Source organism: Antedon mediterranea, chromosome 10, assembly GCF_964355755.1.
Source record: "Antedon mediterranea chromosome 10, ecAntMedi1.1, whole genome shotgun sequence".
In the NCBI taxonomy this organism is placed as follows: Eukaryota; Metazoa; Echinodermata; class Crinoidea; order Comatulida; family Antedonidae; genus Antedon; species Antedon mediterranea.
The window spans coordinates 5,745,349-5,764,723 of NC_092679.1; the positions used below are offsets into that span (position 1 = coordinate 5,745,349).

General features: G+C 31.9%; 1 protein-coding gene across 1 annotated transcript in view; it reads left to right on the plus strand.

Moving 5' to 3' along the window:
• LOC140060938 (uncharacterized) overlaps positions 1–19,375 on the plus strand; it is a 28,919-nt gene that overhangs the window by 1,038 nt on the left and 8,506 nt on the right. The window contains exons 2-23 of the mRNA XM_072107309.1: positions 523–668; positions 1,358–1,456; positions 3,278–3,406; positions 5,860–5,932; positions 6,041–6,151; positions 7,210–7,349; positions 7,825–7,891; positions 8,080–8,201; positions 8,565–8,715; positions 9,032–9,169; positions 12,426–12,529; positions 12,894–12,984; positions 14,409–14,618; positions 14,780–14,859; positions 15,001–15,111; positions 15,699–15,762; positions 16,117–16,193; positions 16,521–16,644; positions 16,931–16,984; positions 17,575–17,643; positions 18,544–18,648; positions 19,146–19,349. Coding sequence (XP_071963410.1) covers positions 523–668; positions 1,358–1,456; positions 3,278–3,406; positions 5,860–5,932; positions 6,041–6,151; positions 7,210–7,349; positions 7,825–7,891; positions 8,080–8,201; positions 8,565–8,715; positions 9,032–9,169; positions 12,426–12,529; positions 12,894–12,984; positions 14,409–14,618; positions 14,780–14,859; positions 15,001–15,111; positions 15,699–15,762; positions 16,117–16,193; positions 16,521–16,644; positions 16,931–16,984; positions 17,575–17,643; positions 18,544–18,648; positions 19,146–19,349 — 2,469 coding nt within the window. The remainder of the gene's footprint in view (positions 1–522; positions 669–1,357; positions 1,457–3,277; positions 3,407–5,859; positions 5,933–6,040; positions 6,152–7,209; positions 7,350–7,824; positions 7,892–8,079; positions 8,202–8,564; positions 8,716–9,031; positions 9,170–12,425; positions 12,530–12,893; positions 12,985–14,408; positions 14,619–14,779; positions 14,860–15,000; positions 15,112–15,698; positions 15,763–16,116; positions 16,194–16,520; positions 16,645–16,930; positions 16,985–17,574; positions 17,644–18,543; positions 18,649–19,145; positions 19,350–19,375) is intronic.

Sequence of the window (19,375 nt, forward strand, 5' to 3'; positions counted from 1 at the left end):
TTTTACAATATTTTTTACATTTCTGATGTTTCTACATATTGTTACATTTCACTATTTTGTCACATTTATATTATTTTTACAATATTTTTACATTTCTGATATTTCTACATATTTTTAAATTTCTATTTTTTTAAACATATTTTCACATTTCTACATATTTTTTTCATGTTTTTACATTTCTAATATTTCTACATATTTTTACATTTCTAATATTTTTACATTTTCACATTCTAAGATTTCCTACACATTTTTACATTTCTAATATTTTTACATTTTCACATTCTAAGATTTCCTACATATTTTTACATTTCTAATATTTTTACATTTTCACTTTCTAAGATTTCCTACATATTTTTACATTTCTAATATTTTTACATTTTCACATTCTAAGATTTCCTACACATTTTTACATTTCTAGTATTTTTTTGTATTTTCACATTCTAATATTCTATTAAACATTTTCTAACATTTTTACATTTTCAAATATTTTTATTATATTTTAAAAATTATTTTAAAAACCAGCATGATGCATTGACTAAAAGCTTTACAGAATTACATGGCGAGAATCGTGAATTGAAATTAGCGGCAGCACACATTGAAGATGCCCTCAGTGGAAGGGGAAAATATGGCAAGGCATGGTCGTATTTCAAAGATAAATTTGGACGATGGTAAAGTATAAAATACTTTATAATTAATGGCTGGTTTTCCGCCGTCAATTTTGAAAATAGATATTTAATTATTTTTTACTTTGGCATTCAGTTTTGTATTTGTTTATTATTTAGTCCTGCAATTTCTTAAATGAAAAATTGTAAATGTAATCAGAGTCTGTGGTTTGAATTGAATCCTCGGAGATCAACCTGTAAGTTGTTTTCTCTACACCTTAAGGACTCTTGATCGACTTTAGTCATCAAGTACAGTATATTAAAGAATAGGGTGTTCTAGTCTCGTAATGGCCCACTTGCCCGGCACAAATACATCTTCATACATCTGTGACAATGAGAATAATACAAAAATAATAATTCAATTCATCTTTTAATGGTTTAATTCATATAAAAATACGCTCAATTCTCCACCACAAGTAGACTTGCTCCAAGTCTGTATTTATTGTCTTTTTTATGTCATTCCACACGTCGTCGTTTTGATTTTTATCCACACTCATATAATACACGTATGAAACGCCATATGTGCAAAAATATTTATATTTTTACTAATATTAAGACGAAAACTCTGTCTGGAGCTCAGACTACACCACAAGGTAATGAAGGCACTTTTGGACAGTTTTGGACATAATTACGACGGACGTACAGATGACATACTTGATTCTTTGTCTCTAATTGACTTGATTATTAATTTACAGGTGCTTTACGATGATAGAGAGTAGTTGGTTTAATCGTCTGGTTTTGTTTATGACTGTAGTTCATCTAATATTAACATTTTTAGAACCACCAGGAGATGTGTAAGTAGTTACAGTAATAAAGATTGTCCGTAATACAAGTATTTTGAGATTTAGGCTGTAGACCAAGTTGTGCTTTAATGTATTGTAGGCCTTCGGTAAACATAAGCAGATTCCAGGGGGAAGTGGCTCTTGTTCAACCCATTTACGATATTTTTATGCCCGGGCCTCCTATCCGCTATTTAAAAATCCGAGATCCTTCACTGACAAAGGTAAATGTTTCTGCATTGATGATTGAAATAAATTATTATTCAATGGCTTCGCTTCCCATATAATCTCTAATGGTTCTAAACACAGGTAAATACTTAAATTACTAATGAATATTGTAAAATCAATACTTCTAGCTGTCAGTATGTACAAACACCTGCAAATCTAATAATGTACAATCTTCTACTGTAATTGCTGACCCTCTGTGTGTGTGACCTATTCAATAAGTGCAATCAGAAGTACAAACAATAGATAGATCTTGATGTTTATTAAAGACGTATTGTCCTCCTGAAAAATTAATTCTTAAACATTTTTCTGTTCAATATGCCATTTTAATGTCACCAAATAATTATCCACTTTGACAAAAAATTGGATCGAAAAAAAAAATATTTACCTAAAAAAATGTAATTTAAAACAAAAAATAGTCAAATTGGCTTCCAGTTTAACCATTTATTTTGTAATTTTATAAGTGAAAACATTAATTTTTTTTCTACAGAAATGATTTACTTTAATAAAGCTACAAAATAATCTATTCAAAGTCTGATTATATTAATCTTTATCACGCTGCTGCTCTAGCCCGCTACGTCACACGAGATGACTCATTTATTAGATGAAATCAAGCAGCAGTTATAGTACTACACTTTGACATTTTTGTTAAAATTGAAACTCGACTATAATTTATAGGTACCAACTGTATTTCTGATATTTATGAGTCCCATGACAATACTGTATTTGGCTGTCAGATAATCATTGAATTATTATCAAAACAGTCCATGAAGTATCTTAAGGCGTGATGAAGTGACCTCCAGACTTGACCTTAGCAGTAAAATAAACTAAATTGAGTCTGTTTCATATCAAAGTTATTCACTTCTGTAACAAAATTCACATTATAAAAAGAGAAAAGAAAAATATTTTTCAGAGAGACAATATATCTTTAAAACTGTTATGTCAATAAGCGAGCAGCGTTTTTTGTAAGAAATATTTCTTGTTTTATCATGTTTTTTGGGGGACAATAAATCTTTAATAAATTATAACTGAAAACACAACTTTGCAATCAGAAACACAAATAATAGGTAAATCTCTGTAGTTATTAATACATTATCATTTAAAATATTATTATCTTATCATTTTTTTTATATTGTAAATATTGTTTGCCATTTTAGGTGGCAATGAGCAAGCTTTGATTATTAAAATTTAAGAGAAAAAGTAAAGTTTGTGATATTTGTTTTGGATATATTTTATATACTGTCACTCTTACTATAAACACTATTTCTGCTCAGAATTTATCAAACTCAAACTTCAAACAACGCTTTTGGATCAGTGGTAAACGCTTATAAAACGGTGCATTCTAATATTAACAGTTACACAAATAAATTAAATCAAAACTATAAAAAAATGTAAGTTAATAAACAAATAAATAACAAGGCCATGTACAAGGCTGCAGTCGCGTACTCAAATTTAAATTAGTGTTTACCGACCATCAGACCGAGCATCCAACCAATTGACTGACATAGTCAATACATATGTATACAAATGTAGATAAAACTGAATAAATAAACAAATAATTTTAAAATTATTAATTACTCAATTGTTCTGTAACCATTTTATTTATTACAGCACATATATCGTAGCAGTGTTTGTGCTTACCCCCATCTGTCTGTTAGTATATGCACTGGATGTATTCGTTCGAATTAAATTTCTATCATGGAGAATATTTTGGACTTTGGATGAAAATAAATGGACAAGGTAAATACCAACTCATAATTAAATTTTCTTTTCATTGTTATCTTATAGAGTATCACGATGCTGACGTCATAACGGTAGGTGGCACTGCGTGGTTGCTAGCCCAACCAAAAATGCGTTCAACCTGCCTGAGTGACTCTCAGGTCACCAATGATTTGGAATAGGCTTATTGAAGTAGTCATTTTAAAACTTAATCATTTTCAATAAAAACAAACTAAAATTTCAAAAGATCACTAAATATTTGTTTTTGATAATCTATTTATTCTTCAACTACAGTTTAAGTTTAAAAAAATCAAGCTAAGATACATAATTTGATAGAAATACAGATCTTTACTGTTTATCAACATAGTAGCGATGAACGCATTTTTTGGTTGACTAGCAACCATGCAGCGCCCTCTATCATTATGACGTCACACCGTGATACTCTATGCATGAGGAATTTATTCCACTCATAAAAATAAAGAGCCACCACGTATTTGACATTTAATGATGTTATATCAAATATTAGCTCTAGTCACCAGCTGCGTATACTAATTTAGAGTAAGACTTTAAGAACCATGTCATATTATTGTGCTGCAGTTGTTTACTCTTTAACATGTTAATGCATATAAGCTTTTCTTTGATACAATATTGTTTACTGCAGTAACTGCCTCACAAACGTCTACTGAAACAAACTAAAATCATCACAATGTAGCTACTGCAGTAACTCCAGTACATGCAATAATTTTGATAAGATATCCCTTAAATGATGCTAAGTGCTCAGTGTACACTGTTGTCAGAGATATTAATTTCCACAATTTTGTTGCAAACAGTTCAAAGTCAACCTGCTTAAATTTTGCATTTTGCAACGATTGGTTTCGTATCAGTGGGCATTTCTGACCCCAGCAGAGTTTAATGATTAACATGGACAATAGATTTCATTGTTGACAGTTATCTACATACGTTCTGGTGTCTATTTCAAAACCTGTGTAGCATGACATTGTAAAACCAATAATAGATTTTTCCTCTTAAATTTGTAATGGATTTTTTAAAACATGATACAATACACATTTATTTTGTTGCAAATTTTTATTTTGACATTAACCCTTCTATAAGCCTGTTTGTCATTTAGATAAATTTGTTCGCACAAATCATAAGTGGTGTTTTACATGTACATACATATTCAACCAATCAGAGCTCAGAAATGTTTGATACACATGAATACATTCACTTACATGCTTAATATCTCTTATGTCATTACTTCTCTAGTACTTTATTGCTGAATATTAATTAGCTTTTCATTTATTGTGTTAGCTTTAGCTTACTCTTAAAAGCATCTTTTCTTTTTGAAGTGCTCTGTTCAAGCACCTACTTTAATGAAGCATTAATATATTAATACAGGCACATTCATATAAAATAATACCAGGACTTAATTATTATAAGTTTAGTAAGATAAAGAGAAACCATTTACAGAAATAATATCATGATTAGTGGAAGCTTGATCAATGGTGAATGTGAACCTACAAGAGTGGCTTATCATGATCAGTAAGATTAAGAGAAACCGTTCACATAGAAATAATATCATGATTAGTGGAAGCTTGATCAATGGTGAATGTGAACCTACAAGAGTGGCTGATCATGATCAGTAAGATTAAGAGAAACCGTTCACATAGAAATAATATCATGATTAGTGGAAGCTTGATCAATGGTGAATGTGAACCTACAAGAGTGGCTGATCATGATCAGTAAGATTAAGAGAAACCGTTCACATAGAAATAATATCATGATTAGTGGAAGCTTGATCAATGGTGAATGTGAACCTACAAGAGTGGCTGATCATGATCAGTAAGATTAAGAGAAACCGTTCACATAGAAATAATATCATGATTAGTGGAAGCTTGATCAATGGTGAATGTGAACCAACAAGAGTGGCTGATCATGATCAGTAAGATTAAGAGAAACCGTTCACATAGAAATAATATCATGATTAGTGGAAGCTTGATCAATGGTGAATGTGAACCTACAAGAGTGGCTGATCATGATCAGTAAGATTAAGAGAAACCGTTCACATAGAAATAATATCATGATTAGTGGAAGCTTGATCAATGGTGAATGTGAACCAACAAGAGTGGCTGATCATGATCAGTAAGATTAAGAGAAACCGTTCACATAGAAATAATATCATGATTAGTGGAAGCTTGATCAATGGTGAATGTGAACCTACAAGAGTGGCTGATCATGATCAGTAAGCATGATCAATGGTGAATGTGAACCTACAAGAGTGGCTGATCATGATCAGTAAGCATGATCAATGGTGAATGTAAACCTACAAGAGTGGCTGATCATGATCAGTAAGCATGATCAATGGTGAATGTGAACCTACAAGAGTGGCTGATCATGATCAGTAAGCATGATCAATGGTGAATGTGCTGATAATTATAACATTTTAGTTAAACATTGTTTTTATTATCTTTCAGAGTGGAGTTTGTATTTGTTTTTCTTTACACCATAGATTTTATTATGTTAATATTGGATTCAGCATTATCAATAGTGAGTTTTTAATTAATTTGAATCTGCAATCATTGTCATACTATTAGCCACGAGCTTAAGAAACTCAAAAGAAAAATTTATATTCTAATCTTTCATTATTTTTATTAGCGTATTGTTCAACCTTTTCGATGTCTTCGTGCAGCAGTAATACTTTGTAAATCCAGAAATGTTGGTCATATCTACGATGTTGTAACATCAATTGTTTTAAAATTAGGGAAGGTTAGTGTGTTTTATCTCAATTTTTCAACTTTGTTGGGGTCGCCGGGGTAGTATATTGTGATGTTTGTGGTTTGAAATCTATGTTTGTCTCATTACATAGCTCTCATAACGTGGCTTAGTCAATAACGCATGCCAAAGTCGTGTCTGGTCGGGTTTCACAATGCATTTGAATTAGGATGACTATAACGAGGCATTTAATAAAAAGGCAAATTGCCTTAAAATGTAAATGTGACATGTTTCGAGAAACTATTCTCATCATCAGAACAGTAAACAACGCCTAGAGTGCTTATATACCAATAGGACATATTGTATGTAAATAAGTAAGTAATTAGCATAATAAAACAAGGAATGTTGAATTGTTTATCAAAATTTGGGAATACTTTTTGGGTTTTTAGCATCTCTCAAATGCTAGTCATGTCTAGCCCATCAACACAATATAACCAAGGAAATCTAACAACAGGATACTGAGCTTTGGAGATAAAAGGGTTTATCTGTGGCTGCAACAGTTCCACGCTCCTTAACAGACACTGCACACCGCAGAGAATACATAATATGTAATTAGTACAGAATTGTTAGTATTTGTCACAGCCAGACATAAAATCAAAGGACTGTTAAAAGTTGGCAAAGCTAGCTCTGGCAACTCAGTGTCCTGTTGTTAAATTGCCTGGATATAATTTAGACAAGGATGGCGATTTGATGTATCAAAATATGATGTTAGAAAGATATTATTGTAGTCATTGTAAATTATACATAAACAATACGGCCATACTGCGTTGAAACACCGGTTCTTGTCAGATCACCGAAATTAAGCAACGTTGGGCCCGGTTGGATTCTGGATAAGAGACTATCTAGAAATAGCGGCGGGTGCTGTATATAGAGGGTCAAGTTAGGAGCGTCCATATTCATATACACACGGCCCTGGATAAGCTAATGTAGTGTATAGTCAAGCTAGAAATACCATGACTTCGGCTTACCTCAGTGAACTAATCGTAACACCACCACAATAGTGGATTCAATTAGAAGAAGACTGTAAATTGATTGTGTCTTATCTTGTGTAGGTGTTTTTCATTATTTTTGCATTCATCATGCTGTTTTCCGCAGTGGGCGTTCACTTGTTTATGGAGGATTACCAAAGGATACCCATGGACTACAATTGTACAGATAATTATACCACCACCGAGACTAGTGTTTATTTTGGGTAAAATGTTTTGAAAATTACAAATTTTTTTATTTCATATTCACATCTTAAAATGACGATTTTCTTATATTTGTTTTTGACTTGTGTATATTTCAAATAAATTTGAAAGTTGTTCTCAACGTTTATAGAAGAACTACTTGAGTTTTTGTTACATCTTTACTCTCTAAAGCCTTGTCTACACTATCAAACTTTATGTGTCAAAAAAGTTTGATGTGCCTATATATGGTAGTGCTATGCTTAAATATGGTAGTGATATGACATCATCATGTCCATATATGGGCACATCACATTTTTTTGACACATAAAGTTTGAAAGTGTAGACAAAGCTTAACATACTGTATGGAGTGAAACGATTAATCGGTGGCAGAAGCTTTATTCCTCTTTTACCACACTTTGACACAATAATAATAATAAATCTTAATTGTTGTTTGAAATTAATAAAAATATTATGTTGAATTTTTGCTTTTCATTTCAGTGCTTTCAATAATATTGGCGTCTCTTTTTTAAGAATGTTTGTTTTGCTTTCAACTGAAAATTACCCAGTAAGTATTATACAGATATTGACTGCTTAGAGGTTAAATATAAGATTTCAACCAATCGCGTTCGCGTATTTATATAGGCTATGTAATATAATACTGTAGTGTGTTATTCCCTTTCTGTATGTATCCTGCAATACACAAAAGTAACAGATTTTATTTCAATCTATTTTTCGTCTTTTTCTGTATTTCAGGAAATAATGATTCCAGCGTATATTCCCAATCCATTTAGTTTTTTCTACTTTGGTATATATTTGTTTGTTGGTGTTTTCTTCCTCACCGCAATCTTGCTAGCTATTATTGTGGATAGTTATTGGTAAGCTAAAAACATTCTACATTTTCTTTCAAATGAGTTTTTTGTTATATGCTACGTGCTAGTACTGTACTCAGGCTCCTTCTGGCCTTAACCCCTCTCCCACTCAACTGTGGTTTTAAAATATAGTTTAAGATCTTCGCAATACAATTTTGGTCATTTTGATTTTTACCCAAAAAGCCAGTATGTTCTTATTATGACCGATTCTGATTGATGAATAAAACTAAACCAAGGCTGTTTAAAGCACCTTGGTTGGTGCTATCATTGATCAAGGGGCTTCTCTCATCCAGTGCCCACCTTAGTCACCAAATGTACAAATCCAATATAGTTCACTAACAATATTTGACATGAAATCTGTGTCTGTAGGGAATTTGCCAAAAAAGATGTTAAAAAGGAAAGGTCTCGAGAAAGAGCAGAGTTAGCCAAGGCATGGAATCTCCTTGATCCTTTGGGAAGTGGTCGTCTGGACGTCGATGACAGCAGGTTTCTGAAACTTTTCAATATGCTCCGGCCAAAGGTACGGTCTGCTTGAATTCCCTCCTTTGGTTGGTCGATCACAGTGGCATACATCAATATTATATCTGCTTGAATTAGTATCTATAAATACCTAGTGCTTTCAGAATCTTGACATCATTTGAACAGGATGTTAGTGGAAACTACTGTTGTTATAATATGTAAATTTGGATTTGTTTATAAAAAAATATAATTCTTGTGAGTATTGGAGTCAGGAATGATAGAATAAACTGTCTCTCTCAAATGAATTTTGCCAATCAGAAACTGTTTAGTATATTTTGCTAAATAATATTATTTCGTTATGATTTTAATTTTTTCAGAACACAGAACAAATGAATCTTCAGTTAATAAATTATTTAGATAGTAATGGCGATCAAGAGATTGATTCTTTTGAGTGGACAATAAGACTTTCTGAAGCTCTTAGCTTTGAGTTTGAAGAGACAAAGAATGATGACATTGTGAGTATTGATTAATGAGCTTCTATAGATTGGCTAGAGGGCAAACTCCAATATTGATATTGCACAATATACTCTCAATATGGCTCTGACACCTTGCAATGATTTTTAAGTGACACTTTTAACATTTTGAACGGCGTTTGTAATGGCATGTGCTTCAGGGTGTTGGACACTGAATTATGGGGTCGTGGTTCGAATCCAACTCTCGTCGCATTGCTTGTATCCTTAGGCAAGGCACTTTACTTACATTTGCCTCGCCCCACCCAGGTGTATTAAATGGGTACCCGGTTAGATCAAGACACAACTTTGCCCTGATTACTAGCTGCATTATGGGAGTATGTTTCCAAATTGGGGTAATAATGCTTGTAAAGCGCCTTTGAGCATGATTACTCATGAAAAAAGCGCTATATAAATGTGGTATTATTATTATTATTATATATTATTATTAGTTATCCGCTTAGTAGCGGATAACTCCTTGTAATCGTCCTGTTTCATCAAATTTATTGGTTATCCGCAACTTAGTAGCAGGATAACCCATGTGATTGTAAATATCTTTTTTTTTCATCATCATCTTCTTTGTTCTTCTTTCTTTCCCTGATTTTTGTGAGCAGCATATCCCCTATAGCTTATGAATATAACTTTTGTATAACTTTGTCATTATATGGGCATTTACCTGAAGTTGTGCACCTCCATATTTTGAATGACGTCAGAGTTGCGCAACGTGACTTACGCGCGATTTTATGAATTTCAATGATTGATCATAGGATAAAAAATAAAAGTCATTTTGAATTGACACTTAGTGAAAATTTAAGTTATATCAAGGTCAAACTTTCTATGGATTAAAAATGGCATGTTTTACAAGAAGTTACGCGCGCACGCGCATTTAAAGTTTCAAAATGCGCAAAATAAATTTCTAATCAACTTTCTACGCTGATCATGACATTTTAAGCATGTCAAAAATTTCTTGAATTATGATTTTACAGCCTTTCTTAGTCATTTTAAAAAAGATTTACATCATTTCAAATTAAAATGACTTCATACGAGCACGTTGATTTAGACCATTTGCGCGCGTTTTAGTTGAAAAAGTTACAAATATTGTCAAAATAATGCCAATTTTGAATCTATTATAGCTCCTCAGGATCATCCACGACACCCAATTTTTTTAATTTAATATGTAAGCAGATATGTTGTAGATATGAATTCATGCAGAATCTTTACCTCTCGGATGTTATGACGGCATCGTATGGCCACACGAATGTAAAATATAGGATTTTTTACTCTTTCGTTATTGCTCATCACATTAAATAGAGCGCATCTCACTTTTACGTGCCCAAAATTCTTCAAATTTGTTTTAATGTAATTATTTAGATAATTATCTTCTAAAATTGTTATCTTTATATGTCAATTTGATGACGTCATTGTGTTAATAATTGGATTTAAAAGATGGGTCTCGTAATTTTGTCTATGCTACACTGTATATAACATATACAGTGTATTCTGTAAATACTGTAACATGATGTATGCTGCAAAATATTTACAATTCAGCACTGTAAAGATATTTATTTCATGTCATAGGATGGCATAATAATTGTCGAGATTCATATAGTTTAAAGTATGTGCATGTTGCGTTTGCACGGATAACCCGAACTCGTCAAAGTGACGAGTTCAAATCTAGTTTCCTGTATTATACTTCTTTCTTTCTGTCATTTTTGTGCGTCGTGTTTCTCTAAAACTTGTAAACAGAACATATCGTAACTTTGTCAACATATCGAAATTTACGTGAACTTGTGCACCTCCTATTTTTGAATGACGTCAGAGTTGCGCAACGTGACTTACGCGCGATTTTATGAATTTCAATGATTGATCATAGACTAAAAACCAAACATAATTTTGTTTTGACACTTTGTGAAAATTTAAGTCATATCAAGCGCAAACTTTCTATGGATTAAAAATAGCATGTTTCACAAGAAGTTACGCGCGCACGCGCGTTTAAAATTTTAGAAAGCGAAAAATCAACTTCTAATCAACTTTCTATGCGTTTCATGTCATTTTGAGCATGTCAAAAATTCCCACGCGCGCGAAAATTTTTACGCACGCGGTGCACACGTAGCGTTAAAAACATATTTTTTTCGCGTGATTTATGTTTTTTCAGCCTTTTCTAGTAATGTTACCAAATTTTAAACAATTTCGACTTAAAATTACGTCATACGAGCACGTCGAATTAGATAATTTGCACGCGTTTTTGGTGAAAAAGTTCAAAAATTCGTCAAAATTATGCCTATTTTTAAACATTCATAGATTCTAAACTACATTGGGAACTTTTTTTTAATTACATATTCTGGAAGTTGATGAGTTGTAGATATCGGATCATACATTAATATGGCTAACCGGACATTGTGACGTCATCGTATGGCCACGCGAATATAAAATATAGGATTTTTGTCTCTTTCGTCATAGCTCATCACATTTAATAGAGCGCATCTCCACTTATTCGTTGTCCATTTTCACCCCGATTTTAATATATTCTAGGTCAATCAACTATCTTTTGCATGAATTTAAATTTTTTTAACGTCATCATTCCTACAAATTTAAATTACTTTGGTCATTAATTTCATCTTTACAGTAAATTTTAATCTGTTATAGCTCGTAAGAATAAAATGTGATAATCACGATTAAAACGTTTTCAGGAAGCTATTGTATTGTAGATACAAAATCATGTGAAAATTGTGCCAATCGAATGTTGTGACATCATCATATGGCCAGTTATATAAAAAAAGTCGTATTTTCATCTTTTGCGTTATATTTCATTACATTTAAAAGAGCGCGCATCAATATTTCACGTATTCAAATTTCTTCTACACGTTAATATGTTGTTGCTGAGATAATTTCATTCTGAAATTTCTACTTTTGCATTTCATTTTGAAGCCGTCAAGATGTTAAAAATTACAATAAAATACGGGTCCCGTAATTTCACCTATTTTACACTGTTTGTGATATGTATACAGATTGTACTGTGTATACTATGTATATGACACAAAATAACAGAATTCAGAAATAACATTTCATATTCTTCAGTTCAGGTCATAATGCCTTAATATTTTTCTGTGTGCAATATTCTAACGTATGACGTGCACGTGGCGTTTGTCGAGCGGATAACTAACTCGTCAAAGTGACGAGTTTCATGTCTAGTTATTAATTGTTTTTGCTCGCTAATGAAATGGTGTTACAAACATTGTGGTATATAAATTTTTATGTATAGGAAAAGTTTCCAAAATGGTTCCAGGCAATATGTCGAACAGCACGAACAATTGATCGATCTGTTGCATTCTCCAAGACTATTCTTGTGCTGATATTTATTCACAGGTAAATCTACGTTTTAGAAAACTGCCTTAAAACATTTATTTTAATACTAAAGAATTAATTAATTCCCTGACCACGATCTTGTGAAAAGTGTGATGTTTTTTTGTACATTTGCTTTTTACAAGTTCATCAATACCTTCATGTTTTTTTTTAAAAACTCAAAAATGTACATGAATAAAGTGCATTGTGTAGGATTGTAGATAGTAATAATATAAATCATTTTGTTTGACAAATCCAGTAAAGAATTTACTCACAAAAATTTGCATTTTGTTTTACTTGCTTCTGCATTTTCGTTTACTTATGCACTGAGACACTAGTTGCACTAATATCAAATACAAAATTAAGAAACTATACCTTGTTTTTACAGCCTACTGTTTTGTATTCGCTGGAAAGGACAAAGTATTGAGGAGATATTTGCAATACAAATTACTAAATCAGTCATTGTTAGCATATTCTTTGTAAGTATGCATCCTTAAGCCACTGCTACATAATGGTACAGTAATATACTTTCAACATTAAGCATACTTACTTTCCAAGGAGTTTTCAATGATTGGTGAATGATCAGGAACTGAGTTATGATAAGCAGATTGTGAACCCCTTTTGGTTTGTGTTACTGGATGTAGTATGATGGCCATTGAAAGACTGATTTGTGGACTATGATATATTTTAGTAACTTGTTTGGTTTGTGTTACTGGATGTAGTATGATGGCCATTGAAAGACTGATTTGTGGACTATGATATATTTTAGTAACTTGTTTGGTTTGTGTTACTGGATGTAGTATGATGGCCATTGAAAGACTGATTTGTGGACTATGATATATTTTAGTAACTTGTTTGGTTTGTGTTACTGTATGTACTATGATGGCCATTGAAAGACTGATTTGTGGACTATGATATATTTTAGTAACTTGTTTGGTTTGTGTTACTGTATGTACTATGATGACCATTGAAAGACTGATTTGTGGACTATGATATATTTTAGTAACTTGTTTGGTTTGTGTTACTGTATGTACTATGATGGCCATTGAAAGACTGATTTGTGGACTATGATAATATATTTTAGTAACTTGTTTGGTTTGTGTTACTGTATGTACTATGATGACCATTGAAAGACTGATTTGTGGACTATGATATATTTTAGTAACTTGTTTTGTTTGTGTTATACATTGTTATATTCTTTGATAATTTTTTTAAATATTTATGTCAACTTCATCACTGTTTACTTGATGCAATGCAATAAAGGAAATAAATAATTATACAAAAAACTGTATACTCAAGTCTATTATACATGTAAAAAGTTATACCATCCATGCCAAACTCAACTGCCTAAGTTGTATAAGTTCAATGTTGTAAAACCATCTGTAACCTTAAACCAAAACCAAGTCTCTTAACCTTTTTGTACTGGTACTGTTATTGACCTTGAGTGGTCATGCAGGATTTGAACACAAGATCTTGGGATTAGTAATGATTACAACCAACTTACGATGCCACAAACTGTCCATACCATGTTTCAATTTGTTGTAGAAAAAAGTTACGTTGGATGTCTATGTTGTATAACCACTTGCACCAACTCTGTCCTTTCTATACTAATATAGACATGATGATGTCATATCACTACCATATTTGGCCATACCAATACCATATTTGGCCATATCACTACCATATTTAAGCACATAACACTTTTTTTTGTCTCACTAGTTTTATAGTGTAGACAGAGCTTAAGTCTCTCAAGTTTTTTGTACTGGTACTTGGTCATGAGAACACTCCTAGTTCTGTGACCAAGCATAGATTTAAACCCAAGACTCTATCATTGCTAATGCTACCTACTATACAGTGCCACTACTATTGGAACATATCCAGATTTAAATTAATTTTTTTGAAGATTGAATTGGCGCTAAGGATTATTGGAGAAAACACAAATTTACTTGATCCTGTAGAACTGCTCGATGTAATGCTTCTGATTACTGCTATTGTTTCCAACCTTCTTTGGTACATTGATGATATGGACGACGCGTTTACGTCACTTCACACTACGTGCACAGTTGTCTCGGGCCTTGCGGTGTTCTTTAGACTTGGATTCAACCTGTACCAGGTACGTTATACTGTTATACACATTATTTTGTACTTGTCCGAAATATACAATGTACAAAATAACATGTTTATCGTGAAAAGGATGCTATAAAAAACATTTATTATTATAAGCATATAGAATATCAATTTCAATGATTTGTGTATAAAATTTATGTTTTTTAGACGAAGAAGCTGATTATACTGTTTAAAAACAGAATATTTCCAGTCATGTTTGACCTTATTGTTCTCGTCTTCATCATAATGTGAGTTTTTCTTTGAGAATTCTATGAAAAATGTACAGTGGTGGTGTTATAATTATGGTATTCTTAATCCTAATACAATGTGTTTATTATTTTCAATTGCTGAGTGTCATTAAATTTATTTTAATTTCTTAAAATCCACAGTTATTTCTACGCCATAATTGGATTTGAAGCATTCAGTAATAAAGAGCGTGACCCTACATACTCTTCCAGTCACTATGACTACTGCTGTGGGCTTGGCTTTGATACCTTTTCGTAAGTTGCCTGAAGAATGTCTCTCAAAATTGTCTCTTTCAAGCGGCTATCTATTGCTCTTTATCAAGGAGTTCTATATGGAAACTCACATGAAGCAGACATAGGAGAGTTTATAGACTATTTCCTAAGTAATAACACCAATATTTTTTATAATGGCATCGCTTCTTTCCGTTCTATTATTTTACATCACTTAGTTAACCTGTAATATCATTTTCCTATGTTCGATCTTGTTTTTCTGTCTGTTATAAAGAATTATATTTTTAATGTTAAGTAGTTTTTCAGTCGCTTGCAACGCGACTCTATAGCTCACTATGTCGGTCGGTCAGTTGGTTGGTAAACACTAAATTTGAGCACGTGACTGCAGTCATGTATATGGCCTTGTTTATATTAAGATTTTAACCAGCCTGTTTAGTGGCGATGATTAGCTGTGGGTTTGAAATGACTCTGAATTTGAGATTCCTTCCCTCAACCCCTTTTAAGTTTGTAAGAAGGTTACTTCCCAAAAGGTCCTATTCTGTAGTGAACACATTTCAAAGTTTCAGGTTCAGTAAGATTTTGTTGAAAACTACCGTTATTGTCTTTTTCAGGTGTGCTCTTCTTGTAATCTTCCAAATAGTGACAACTAGCAACTGGCATGAGATTATGAACTCTGTAAGTACTAAAATATTACATTAATCGTTAACATCTTAGGATGACAATAATAGCTGAATGATAACAGTTTTATTCAAAATTATATCACTGTTAACCTCTGTCTACACTATAAAACTAGTTATGACAAAAAAAGTGTAATGTGCCAAAATATGGTAGTGATAAGCCCAAGTATGGTAATGATATAACATCATCATGTCCATATATGGGCACATCACATTTTTTTGTCACATAAAGTTTAATAGTGTAGACTGATCTTAAGGATATGACAATGATAACTTAATGATTTTTAATACAGTATATTCGTTTGGATTATACATTTAAAAATACATTTGTATTGTTTTTTTTTATTTTTAGGTCATGAAGTCAGTATCTGATGCTACATGTCTCTACTTTGTGTCGTGTTATGTTGTCATCAACTTAGTTGTGATGAAGTAATTATTCCACTGCATTCAATAATTAAGTTCTGTCCACACTATCAAACTAGTTGGATAAAAATAGTGTAATGTGCCCAAATATTGTAGTGATATGGCATCATCGTGTCCATATATGGGCACATCACATTTTGTTGTCACATAAAGTTGAACTCGGAACCATCTGATTTATAAACCAATCATGTTAAACACCAACCTACACTGTTACTATACTAGGCTGAACAATTCTAGTAAAAACTGTATTTAGTCAAATTCTTAAAAAAAACCTATCCTAAACTTTGTTTTGCTACCACAATTTTGAATTTTTAAATCTATTTTTTTTACCAGCTTGTTTGTTGCCATAGCAATTGAAGCATTCAATAAGTTAGGAACAGAGAAGGAATTGGAAGCCGCAGAGAAGGAAAGTGAAAATGAGACACAGGAGGAGGAGGAGGATGAAGAAGAGGAAAAGGTTAATATTAGTATTTTTATTATTAGTAATTAGATTTATTAAATAGTTTCATGACAATCGGAAATATACTGTGAACGTTTGATGAAGAAGGAAGTTACAGATTTGAAGATATGACAAATGAAAATGTACAGAAAAAAAGCAAAGAAAATAAATCTTCTTGTCATTTAATCGACATTGAAAATTGAGTCTATACCTCCATGTTGGCTTTTCCTGTGCGCTTGGATAATTCTGATGAAAGTTGAAAACATGGTGAAGTTATAATTGATATTAATACTGTTTATTTCAGGGTAAACTGAATTCTGCGAAGACGTTCCTCAATAACATATTTGAAAGCTCCCGAGTATGTATTATATTGTCTTTTATTATTAAAAATTTTCATTTTATGTGAGGTGAACAAATTTCTTTTATTATCAGTATACATACAGTTTTACTTGAATATTAATATTTTTTTCTAGCTGGCAAATGTAATATGTAAGTTCTGTCTACACAATCAAACTTTATGTGACAACAAAATGTGATGTGCCCATATATGGACACATTGATGTCATATCACTACCATATTATTTGGGCATATCACACTTTTTTTGTCAAACTAATTTTATTGTGTAGATAGAGCTTTACAGTACAGTAAATCCCCTCATTTACATACGGCACGAGCCTGCTGCTGTTTGTAATTCAAAATATTTGTAAAATTGAGGTTACATACAGATTTAAGCTATATACATCGTATCACATAGGCATCATAGACGGGTCAAAGTTTTAGGCCTAAAAACAGCCACACGTCTTGGTCCGACACAATGATAGTCCAATTCTTTCTCATTGTACCTTCTTGTGTGCTCTCAATTTGTTTGAGTAAAGTTTGTTTTAAGGGTTCGTATTTATAAATAAAAAATGAGGTGTATCAGAACAAAAATATTATGCGTTTATCAGGTGGAAGAAGAAAAGGAGCGTAGTGTTAGACCAACAAATAGTCCTCGTATGAGGAGGCCGAGTAGAGTTGTAAGTAAACAATGTCAAAGGTCATTGAACATCGCATATATAAGTAGTGATAGATTCAGTGCACTCATAATCACAAGTTATGGATATGACAAGTTTGAATTTCATTTAATTATGCAGTAAGGCATGCTTTTGAACATTATATCATTGCAATATATGTAACGCACACCAGCCAAATCTCACATCTTAATATGCATGCTCTACACATTTAGACAACATTTGGTGAAATACAATTTTTTCTGTCACATATGTAGTTACTGTACAACATTAAAAGTAATGGGTCATTACTACAGTATAATGTAGCCATGCTTGCTACACTATCGATTTTACCATACACAAAATCATGGGTACCAACTAGAACCAACATCTTGAACAAACTAAAGAAATGCACCATCTTTTTTACCAACATCAATTACAATCACAGCCAATCGTTGCAACTGCAGTGATAGCATAATTCCCCTCCCCAACCCCAAATAAACTTCAGTTACAGTTGAAACTTTATTCAACAATCACTAGTAAACAAAAACAAGTAGTAAGTAAGAAGTAAACTGGTCACTATCAAATTCATTGCATTAATTCTACCACAATCTAATTGATTAAATTTGAGTAAGCAACCAATGCATGTAATAAATTGTTTAGTGGTTCATTTTCAGTTTCATTCATGTTTGTAAAATTATTTTTCACAAATTATAATTATTTATAACCAGTAATTTATTTTTGTTGTGCAATATTATAGTGTGTTAATGTTTGCATATTTAAATGTTTAAAATATTATAAACATTATATAAAATCATTCACTAGAATTTGTGTTGCATTTCATTGAGTTTCCATAATTATTAACATTTGATAATTCTTTTATTTTTACAGTTTAATTTTCTACATCCTTTAATATTTTTTATATAGAGCATTGTTCATCAAAACCCTGGCATGTCTCCATTTGTGATGTCTCCAGTGTTAAGTCCACAATTAAGCCCTACTACAGTAGTTGAAGAAGATGCAAGTCAGAGTGTAAGTGATCTGTTGTATTATATAAATCCAAAAGAAAATTACTAAAAAATGACAATGCTGTGGGTGTCAGTGACTGAATCTCAATGGAGATACAAAAAAATAGCGAAAAGCTACATCAAAACGATAAAGTAAAACAGCCAGAAAAATTATCAGAGCTTTCGGGCAACACTAGACCTTCACAAGTATTACGTTGCACTGGTTTTAATTATACACTTATAACATGCAAAAAGGAAGTATGATATAATGTGAACATTCTATTGCAATTCAGTATATAAAACAAAATTGAAGTTTCATGTTGTTTGTATACCCATCAGTGATGATATTTGTATTTTAGCCCAATATGTGTTGATTGTTGAATTAAATATAAACATTTTTCAATAAAGTACACCTTCAAAAAGGCAAAATGAGATAAATACAGGAATTTGTTTTATATAATATTGTTTACTATTGGAGAACTTGTTATTTTTTATTTTATTTAAATGAATACTTTATCATAGGATGAAGATACTTCAGATTTAAAGAACATGACACCAGAAGAAAAGAGAGAACACAGGATAAAGAAAAAAAGAGCAAAAAAGAAGAAGAAAAGGTTGAATAAAACTAATCCAAAAACAAAGATCATGGTGGTGACTGCTTATCGGGGAACTAAAGACCAAGAACTCGATCTTATTGTTGGAGATGAAGTTGAAGTAATACAAAAGGTAAGCCTTAAGATTATTGAATTGCA